The sequence below is a fragment of the Crocodylus porosus genome, unplaced genomic scaffold (assembly GCF_001723895.1).
Source record: "Crocodylus porosus isolate Cpor-Errol unplaced genomic scaffold, CroPor_comp1, whole genome shotgun sequence".
Taxonomy (NCBI): Eukaryota; Metazoa; Chordata; order Crocodylia; family Crocodylidae; genus Crocodylus; species Crocodylus porosus.
The window spans coordinates 44,791,704-44,802,675 of record NW_017728918.1 but is presented as its reverse complement, the minus strand read 5'-3'; the positions used below and the strand labels follow the sequence as shown (position 1 = coordinate 44,802,675).

The window sequence follows — 10,972 nt, the reverse complement described above, 5'->3', positions numbered from 1 at the left end:
GGACTACCTTTTAGTTTGCAAACTAACAACTTTCCCAATCATTTTATTTTCCTGTTTGTGTATCTACAGTCTAACAATTAAAGCACTCTCTCAGAATGTGGGAGATCTGGGTTCTGTTCATTCCTCAGCCTCATAGGGGTCACACCCACATCTCCCACAGGATAGTCAAGATGGGCAGAGTAGGTCATTGCCTAGCCCTCCTACTGAAAATGTTCAGTAAATATCAAATCATGCAAGATTTGTTGGGCCAGAGAAGGAAAGCAGCCAAGTAAATGCAGCTCAGCCATCTAATAGACCACTCATTTGAGATTATGTATAAACAAAATGTTCAGATTTAAAATGACCCAATTATAGCAAAATTGAACTTCTCCCACAGAAAATGTTGATGCTGTATAGACCAATTACCCATCAAAAACACTTCAGAAAACCTTCCTAATCAGCTCTGTATATCCAGGTGATAAATTGCAGAGCTGTAATAAAATGCATTTATTTTACACCTTTGGAAACCTCATCTGTACTCTGCCTACTTATCCATCTTTTCAGGAACTAGTTCATTCCACCTTGGCAGCTTCAAGAAGCTGCAGTTTGAAAATAAAAAAAGTCATTGACTATAAAACAAATTATTTTGCCACCATTTAGTGTGTAAGTGGTGCTGTGCTGCCTATGAATGCTAGAATAGGAGCTACATAGCCCCAGTTTAGTGAAGATTTTCAATTTCAAGTCCCACGGGTGGAACTTTCAAAATCTCACTGCTATTACAAAAACAAAGGTACTTTATATGAAGACTGGACTTTTCCAAAGTATGTTTGCAACTAATTTCTCTCTTTCTCTAGGTCTGGACATTTTTACTCCTTGTACTAAAGGAGTCTGGCATGGAGGTGCAAAAAAGGAGTACTATCCCTAGGTTTTGTTTCATGCACAAAACTCTTTGCACTAATAAAGGGACTCCATTTGGATGGGATCTTTAGTAAAAGAGCTGTCTGAGTTCAGTGCTGCTGCTTGTAGCCATGAGGTACAGTGTGTTGCTGAGAGCTATTGCAAAATTCTCCAAGCACATAGAGGTTCCTGGTGTTATCTTCCCATTCATCCCCACTGCAACTTGTGTTCCAAACCTGCAGGAACCTGCAGATTGTTAAAAACACCCTGAAACATTTCTTTAAAGTTTTCCCCTCTCTTGGTGGTATATGGCTAACACAGGATGCATATTGGTAATGTTTGGTAAAAATGTTTGCCACCTGGCTAGCCCAATTTCATGTTGGATACAATAAACTGATAATCTAAAGATGGAATAAATATATAGCACAGGATATAGCAATGACACAGGTGAGAAAGAGGGAGTGCTCAGTTTTAACATTTGTATATTTGTTAAATGTTGTACATATGTAATTCAATATAAAAATATTTCATACTTTCAGATATGGACTCCCATAGCTTGCTAGCTGTTGTAACATACATTTTATTATTGTAAATGTACAGTAGGTGCTTCATCAAAGGTAGTTTTAAAAGGGCTACCAACACAACTGATTCTCTGATGCCTGCTAATGGATCACAAAAGTCTCAGAGGAATGGTCAGGTGAGGTATGTCTTGACTGATATGCTGTTCTGCAGGCTCTGAAAACAAAGAGTGTGTATTGGTTTAACAGTTGTACTTCAGGTTTTAAGTGATGCCATGACTTCACAGAAGTCAGTGTCGAAACTTCCACTGACTTCATCTGGATCCAAATGTCATCCCTTCTATTTATAATAAACATTGGGGTGGATGGGCCCCACTCGCAACAAACCTGGTATGCTAAAGACATGCTTGCCTACAGCATCTTTCTACAAGATTTCTTTTTCATCTTTGGTTTTGAATTTAATAATGAAATTCGGCTCAGTGCCTGATCATTTTATCTCTTGGGGGTGATATTCTATTCCTTATCTATTCCATAATGCAGTTCCTGAAGGCTTACTGTTTAATTTGGCCCAATACGTATGTATGTATGTTGTAGGGTTTGGGGTTTTTTCACTTTTTTTATCTTTAAAATATAACAAACAAAAATATTATTTGTTCAATTGATAAAGTCAGTGCAAATTTCTGTTTTGTTACCATGAAAAGGGGCATGTTCTTCAAACCGTGCATGAGTGATCTGGCTCCCTAGAAAAGCAGGGGAATAATCCAGTTCTCTCCAACATTTTGGATTCAGGTTTAACTCTCATCTGTGATGAGAAGCTAAAAAACAAAGCCCAGGAGAGAAATCAGGTCCTTCTTACTAAGTACTACAGTATTAGGCTGCTCAATTGTGGCTAAAATAGCTTTCCATGCTTAGCTGAAATAGAGAGTGGATACCAATAGGGCCAGTCCATTCCATCACTGAACTTTATTTTAAACTCAACCACAAAACTAGAATCAAAGCATAAAAGAGAATTATTATTCCAATTTCCTAGCACCAGAGATTTGTAACTATCAAATTACCTGGTCTTTAGTAGAGCCAACATGACAATTCCTATGATTAGTATTATGCAGGAAGTGTATGCAATAATGTGGATTGTTTCACCTACAAATAAAACATAGAAAAATACATTAAAAATTAATTTCTTTAGGTATAACAGGCAAGTTCAGGGCCTAGGCGGGAATATATAATCAGGGTAAATCAGCAATCCACCTGAAAATTGTACAACCAAAAAAAAATGGACTAAACACTGTTAGCTTGATGATGCACCAACAGTATAATGTTCTACCCCTTCTTCCCCTATTGCTACAAAAATTTGCAGAACAACCTTATTATCAACTGGAAAATAATCACCCCAGGAGTCTTTTGTATATATACATTCACCAGTATATATATGACCAGTAGCTTAACCCCATGAGGACATTTGACATTGAATGGATTTGTCATTTTGTATATTAAGTAGAGTTTTATTTAACAAACACAGTACAGCTCTGCATTTTTCTGTACTGACTACCAGTTTGTTTTCAGGTTGATCTGAAGGTTTTGGTTCTATAAAAACCAAATGGCCCTGGGACTTATCTGACTGTCTGCTTCAGGCAATGGTTTACAACCATTTTAAGAGTCGGGGTTCCCCTCCACAACTTTTTTTGAATTTGGCAGCACCCATAGGTGAGAACCCCTGTTATGCTGCCTCCACTTACATTACTACTTCTGAACCAGTGTGCTACCATGTGTTTCTGCCTGTATTAGGGTTTTCTGATAAACCTAAAACAGGCAGGAGCAGAAGGGTAACTAAGAAGTTTTGTGCCTGGAGCAAAACTCCCCTGTGCCCCTGAGGTGTGTGTTGGTGCAGGGAGGGGTGAGTGTGGTTTTGCCTGCCCTCTGTGTTCCTATACCCAGCTTCTGTGCCTGGGCAGTAGAAAGATCTGCTTTAGCCCATCCTGACCCCTCCAGATGAGCAAGGCAATGGTGCTTCAGGCCAGCCAGCACTCTCCAGAGGGTTAGTCCAAAAGGCTCTGGCCGGAACACATGCTTCTACCACAGCCCTTTCCAATTCAATCCCACAGACTCCTCCTGAAGACAGAGGGGTGTGGGACAGTCCCACGTGCCTGGCACACCACTGGTTCCAGGAAAAGCCTGTGAGGTTGGACCAGGCAGTGCTTCAGGAGGACTATGTGCTGCAGCTGCAGCTATTTCCTGATCTGCTTCTGCAGGAGGTGTCTGGAAGGGTGTCTTGGCACTCCAGAGTGCTGTGCCACCCGAGCTGAGAAGTGTTGACTTAAGAGGCCAGCTTTTCCTCTGGACATTTCACAATTGCAGCAGCAATTGATTTGGGACCATATTGGTATAAAAGAATTCAGGAGCTCTCACCAAGGCACTATTTATTCAGAACCTGTGTCTTGGCATTATCTCATTCTTTTGGATCTCTTTCCAGCATATCACTGAAGTACAAGTTAATGGGACTATTTATATGCTTAAAATTAGAACAGGCTACTTTTTTTTTTATAAAATGAATTTCTATTGGAACATACCAATTTGCTGAAATCAAGATTTTTCATCATAATTTAACAAAAGGTTTCTTAGATCAAGAATGAATTTTATGTGTATGAAAATAAAGAACTGCAATAGCCTGTGTTTGCCATTGCTAATCTGAAATGTTACAAGATTACAAGTCAGCCCCATTAATAACCATGAGGTTTCTTACAAAGAATATACTAGCAAATTAATCAATTCTGGACTTTTCAAATATACTCTAGTCACATTTCAGTGTTTTCCTGAAATGTCTATCTTTTTTCTTAATTATTAAAGCTGAAGGTTTTGCATATTTCACATGACTACAGGAGCTGAGGGTGTATAAAATGGGGACCATAAATTGAAGCGGTGGATTTTAAAAATGTTGCTTCAATTTAGGGCTGATTAAACCCCTGTGTCATGCACACACCCAACTCACCTCCCTTTCTGGCAGTAGGGAGGGGAGGGCGAGCTGCCAGCGGGCAGAGCAGTCCTTGGGCTGTGGTAGGGGCTGGTGCTTCCCGCCGTGGCAGCTGTGGGCCCCTCCCCCCCCAGATGGCACCCACCCTCAAGCACTCGGCTTGGGCAGTCCCGGGGGGGCACAACAGCCATGGAGGGAAGCACTGGGCCCCCACACAACTCAGGCAGGCAGGTGGCCTTCAGGGGTGGGGGGGAATAGATCAGGCTCATTGCTTTTCTTGGGCAGAGCCTGTCTTCCCAGGCTGCTGCCAGAATGGCTGCAGAGCCATGGAACTGCACAGAACCCAGTGCTCTCTCTGTGGCTGTAGAGGCAAGTTATCTAAGGTGCATTATGCTGTCGAATTTCCTACAGTAGCTGGAATTAATGTGCAATATGCCTCTGAGGTGTGCAAACACACACACCATTAAAGCAGTACAAAAGCATTTAACCTGCTTTAAAGTGTCGTGCACACATGCCCCTCATTTTGTCTACACATGGCCTGAGGCTTTAAAACCAATCACGACTGATTTATGGAAGGGAAAACTGCAAGAGGCTCATTCTTTATCAGGTACGGTACTGGTGTTTCATAGGTTCATAAATTGTAAGGGGCTGGAAGGGACTTCACAAAATCATTGGGTCCAGCCCCACTGCACTAAGTGGGAAAGATAAATGGGGTCCGGTGACCCCAGTGAGAAGATTGTTCAGTCTCCTCTTTAAATTTCCAGGGTAGGGTGATTGCACCACTTCTGGAGGGAGCTTATTCCAGTCTGGACACCCTAGTTGTGAAGTAGTTGTTTCTAATGTTGAGTCTGAAACGGTCTTCCAGAAGTTTGTGACCATTACTCCTAGTTTTTCCCAAGGGTGCCCTGGTGAAGAGTTGTTCACTGAGCCCTTGATGTACACCTCTGATGCAGCAGTGAGCTGCTACCAAGTCCTCTCTCAGCCTTCTTTTTTCAAGCTGAAGAGTCCTAGATCCCTCAGTCTTTCCTTGTATAGCTTGCCATGCAAGTCTCTGATCATATCGGTGGCTCTTCTCTAGAATCGCTCAAGCTTTTCTGGGTTCTTGTTGAAGTGCAGTGTCTAGAACTGGACCCCTAAGGGACACCACTGGGTACTTCTTGCCAGGATGACATAGATTCATTCATTTGAACTCTCTGGGTCCTACCCCGCAGCCAACTCCCTATCCACCTAACCATTGAGCAGTTAAGACCATAATCCTCCAGCTTTCCTGTGAGAACATCATGGGATACCAGATCAAGGACCTTTTGGAAGTATAGGCATATTATGTCGACCTCTTCCTTCTTATTCAAGTGGCAAGTTACCTGGTCGTAGAAGGAGATGAGATTGGTAAGACAAGACCTGCCCATGACGAATCCATGCTGGCTATCATTCAGAATCCCACCTTCTATCGCACATAGACTCCTTAATGGATTGTTCCAGGATTTCCCCTGGGATAGATGTTTGACTAATTGGCCTGTAGTTGCCCGGGTCCTCTCTCCTCCCCTTCTTGAAGATAAGCACAACATTGGCCCTCTTCCAGTCTTCAGGGACCTCTCCTGAGCACCATTAGTTTTGGAAAAATTTTGCCAGAGCTCCCACAATGACTTCAGCCAGCTCCTTCAGCACTCTTGGTTGACTGACTTATAAAAGTCTAACTTTTCTAGCTGAAAAATGCACCTGCTCAATGTCAACAGTAGGAAGGCAGTTATTCCCACCATGCCCATTCTGAACTTATCTAGTATGATTTTCCCCTTAGTCCAGTGAAATACTGAAGCAAAGTAGTCATTCAGACGAGATTCTTTGGGTAAATCTGATATCTTTTATTAGACCAACTTAAGTAGTTGGAAGACAATTAATTAATTAAAGTCAGTCTAATAAAAGATATCAGATTCACCCAAAGAACCTTGTCTGCCTATTTCCTTAGACCAACACGGCTACAACCTGCACCCCTGTAAGTAGTCATTCAAGCATTCAGTTTTCTCCTGAGTGTCAGTAACCAGCTGTCCTGAGTTGTTAAGCAATGGTTCCACACTTCCATTTGTTTTCTCCTGTTCCCTACATACCTAAAGAAGGACTTTTTATTGTCCTTGATTCCTGTTGCTAATTTAAATTCAGTTACCACCTTAGCCTTTCTAATCTTCTCCCTACAAGTGCAGCTGTTGTTGTATAGTCCTTCTTGGGAACTATCCCAAGCTTCCATTGTTTGTACACCTATTTTCTTCTTTTTCAAGAAGACCATGATATCCCTATTAAGCCAAGAGAGCTTACCAGCCTTTCTGCTACCTTTCCTCCACATGGGAACAGACTTCTTTTGTGATTTGAGAATAGTGTCCTTGAGGAATGACCACTCTTCATAAACTCTTTTCACCTTTGGTCCCTGGTCCCACAGCTCTTCCCCTACTATTACTCTAAGCCTGTTGAAATTCACTTTTTTGAAGTCCAAAACTTTGACCCTGCTAGCTGATTTGCCTGCCTTGTGATAGACAGTGAACATGATGGTTTCATGGTCAGTGTCACCCAGGCTACCTTCTGTATTCAAGTCTCTCACCAGATCATCTCCTTTGGCCAAGACCAAGTCTAGGAGAGCATTACCTCTGGTTGGCCCATGCACTTCCTGAGTCAGGTAGGGCTCTTAGATACAGGTCAGGAAGCAATGCAACCAATCTGACTTAGGCAAGCATTACTCCCAAGAGATGTTTGGTTAATTTAAGTCACCCATGATAACTATGTCCCATGTGCATGCAGCCTCTGCCAGTTCCCAAGAGAACTCTGGATCAAGCTCCTCCCCTTGGTTTGGTGGTCTGTAGTACAGTACAATCGCATCTTGTGTGGGGGTTACGTTCCCAGCTCACTGCATATAGTTGAAATTGTGTATAGCTGAAATCGCCAGGCTCGGCAGCGAGCAGCCATCGCTGTGCCTGGACAAGGCAGCCAGCTGAGTGTGAGCCCCCCAACCGCCGAGCCATGCCAGCATGTGTGGGTGCATGCAGGCAATACCACGTGGCACTGCGCAGTGCAGCACTACGTGCTATGTCCCAGCCAGCACCCGGCGGCCAGCCCCAGCAGTCGAGTGCGTAAAGCCAAATTCATGTAAGTTAAATACGCATAAATTACGACTTGCCTGTATACACCAACAGTTAGGTATCTCTTACTGCACACCCCCCTGCCCCATAATTTGACCCAGAGGGTTTTGAGCTGCTTTTCGTGTTGATCTTATTCATAATGGACTGATAGATGGGAGAAGGGTGCAGTCTGTAACATGGTATTATGTTTGAATATGGTTGCATGGTAAATCCGGTTGACATTTCCAGCTTTGGCTATGAATCATTCATTCACTAGTCCCTTTATACCTTCTGTCACTATAGATAGTAGGAAAGCATGGCATGGGCTTGCACACTATACTGGAGGTGTAGCTGGACTTAGCTCTAAGAGATTTCTGACTACAGGGGGAGGCTGGGAAAGGACATGCGTAGTTCTAGGAGACAGAACAACCCCAACAGGATTATATGCATGTCAAGTTACTTAAATATGGGCACATGTTTGGATGCTTCTGAATATTTATTAGGCAGATTAATTCAGAGTAATACTTAGGAGAGTTTCTTAGCTGGTTGTCTCAGGTTTTTTCACATTTATAAACAATAAGGTGTACCATGTTTTCTGATTTACAAATTAAAGTCAGTGAAGCTGAACTAATCTCAGCTCCCACAACATCTGCTCTAATTATAGATAAACCCTGCCAATTACTTGTTTATCTGGATACTCACCACTGCATTACCACACATTAGAAAAATACTGATAACTCTGTACATTAGTAGGAAACTAAGATTAATTTAAATAGTTTTGGGTGAAGCACAATTTTTTTATGCTCCTCAGGAATCAGATAAGATTTCTGTATTCTTAACTTCTTTTTACAAAAATTCCTTTGCACTCAATCTTCTGAACTGAGCAACATAAATCCTTATCTTCATACATGACTAATTTTTTCAATTAAATGGTACGCAAACATGTTTTGGATTTGTAAAAGAATAGAGGAAAATTTGGATAGGTTAAAGTCAAAATCAAGCTGATGCAAACGTATTTTCTCAAAGTGTGCATGTTGGTAGACAGCAATACCATATTAATAAGATTTTTTTGTGAGGTTTTTTTTTTTTTTTAATACAGATACAAGGAATGAGATCCTGTCCTACTGATTTTGATACAAAACTTTCATTTACTTAAAAAGGGCCAGGAATTTATCTAGTTTGCATTTATGATAGTTTGGTTATATTTTGCTACATTATGTCTGGCTTTTCCTATGCCTGACTGCTACAATCTTACTTGGAATGACTATAAAACGAAGTCAACTTTTAAACAGGCATGTTTCATAGCAAGTGAAGAGGACCAGAAGCCCTGCTTTTTTCTCTGGATCCTTTGTTTTTTGAGTAGTTGTGGAATTCAACTCTCTGATCTTTCAAATACTTAAAAATATGAGTAAATAGGTGATCTAAACAGTTTCATTTAAATCCACAGTGCCATATGCCAATCAATGGCAAGTCAGAGAAATGCACTTTTCCCTATCTCTGCACAAGAAACATTATTCAAATTAATAAAATTGTATTATCCCTCTCTCTCTCAAAGTTTCTCAGTAGAAATTTTGTCAACTTTTCTTGCTTAGCTGTCAGCTCCAAATATAAAGAAGCAGCATAAATCTTATTATGCCTTCATGTAGAACTTCTATTGCATAAGCATCCTTCATTATTATTTAACAGCAATTATAAAACAGGGAGAGTCACTGCCTTCACCATTCATCCATGTTTAGGAAAAAAATTTCAAACATACCTAAGTGATTTAGGGACCTCACCTAATCCCAGTTTCAAACATCACTTATGCTTTAGAGTCAAAGAGTCATTGACTTTTTCACATCTTATGTGAGAAGCATGGGGAGAGGGAATATTATTTTAAGGAGCAACTTTCAGGAATAAAGATATATTAGATAACCTTTCATATATAGTGGCCATGTCTACACACGCTTTTACATACATCTAAAATTAATGCATATTAGCCTAATGTGCATTAAGGTGATGCACATCAATGCAGATTTGTGGACTGACTTGGGACTAAAGTTAGTCTCAAGTCAATAGACATGCACAGCACTAATGTGCATTAGCATGTCTGCACATCCACTAAAGAGATTTAACAATTCACACATAAAATTGATTTCTGCATAAAAAAATTTAGGGTCCAATAGCCTTTAAATCTCCAGTTTAAAGGCACATTAAGGGTGTGCACATGTAGACACATGTCCTTAATGCACCTTAAATTGGACTAATGCGCATTAAAAGTGCACATGTAGACATGCTCAAAGTGCCCTTTTTCAGGTCTCAGTTCTGGTTGATCCAAGTCAAAACGTGGAACAAAAGAAAAGCAGCACAGCCCTTTAATCACATAGCTTGTCCCTGGAATGAATAACAATTAACTTAAATAGGCTACAATTATCCTGTGAAAAAGTGTTTTTTATGATTTAATCTCACATTCTTCACATGTACTCCAAGTGGAACATTAGGCTTCTACTTTTGTAGGATCCCAGAGAAAAAGTCTTTCTCTCAGCTTTCTCTGTTTTTTTACACATCTTAGATACCTAAGTCACCTAGATGTCTTTGAATGTTATATCACTAGCCATCTTATGTCTTTGAGCAAGGTTTTGTTTGATTACCAAGCCATCCTCTTTTTCATTGGCCAATTTTGTAATTCCATCAGTGTAGATGACAGAAGTGTCATTTAAAGAGGAGCTGAAGAAATTTTGAAATTAATCCCTGCTTGCTTGCAAAAGCTGGCTTTAGCCCAATTTTGTGAGGGGCATGTTAATATCTTTCAAATGCAACTTGAATGACAGAAGTTTATGAGGAAGATAACATCTATTATCTGTTACATCTAACACCTAGTACAGAAATTTCATCATGGGTACAGGGCGTGTCTCCAATATGAGGTACTAAATAAATTCACATTAGGTTGTGCTAATGCACACTAGCACAAGTACATGTGTTTTAGGTGATGCTTAATGTGCAGTAGCCTATTATACTGTGCATTAGCATATTAGCACAGTTTTTTTTATGTAACACTTTAATGTGCAATAGAATAGGGTACTGCTCATTAAAGCACATGTGTAGACATCCCCATGAAGGTGCCATAGTACAATTGGTAACAGTTTTTCTTGTGCAGAATAGGATGCTATTTAGGAATTAATTAATAGGAGGACCCAGGAAACTATAGACCAGTCAGTCTTACCTCAGTCCTGGGTAAGCTTTTTGAGAGAATTATCCTGGTGCATGTCTGCAAGGGGCCAGCAGGGGAGATTATGCTTAGGGACAACCAACATGGGTTCATTAGAGGCAGGTCCTGTCAGACCAACCTGGTGGCCTTCTGTAACCAGGTCACAAAATCCTTAGACGCAGGTGTAGCAGTGGATGTAGTCTTTCTGGACTTTAGGAAGGCCTTCAACACTGTCTTTCATCCCATTCTCATTAAAAAACTAGGGGACTGTGACGTTGACACCTACACAGTCAAAAGGGGCACTAACTGGCTGGAGGACTGC

The 10,972-nt window shown here is 40.8% G+C and overlaps 1 protein-coding gene across 1 annotated transcript in view; it reads right to left on the bottom strand.

Annotated features, from left to right (window-relative positions):
- Positions 1–1,334: 1,334 nt before the first annotated feature.
- GFRAL (GDNF family receptor alpha like) overlaps positions 1,335–10,972 on the bottom strand; it is a 59,274-nt gene continuing 49,636 nt past the window's right edge. The window contains exons 8-9 of the mRNA XM_019537548.1: positions 2,453–2,534; positions 1,335–1,611 (exon numbers count right to left, since the gene is read on the bottom strand). Coding sequence (XP_019393093.1) covers positions 1,539–1,611; positions 2,453–2,534 — 155 coding nt within the window. The 3' untranslated portion in view covers positions 1,335–1,538. The remainder of the gene's footprint in view (positions 1,612–2,452; positions 2,535–10,972) is intronic.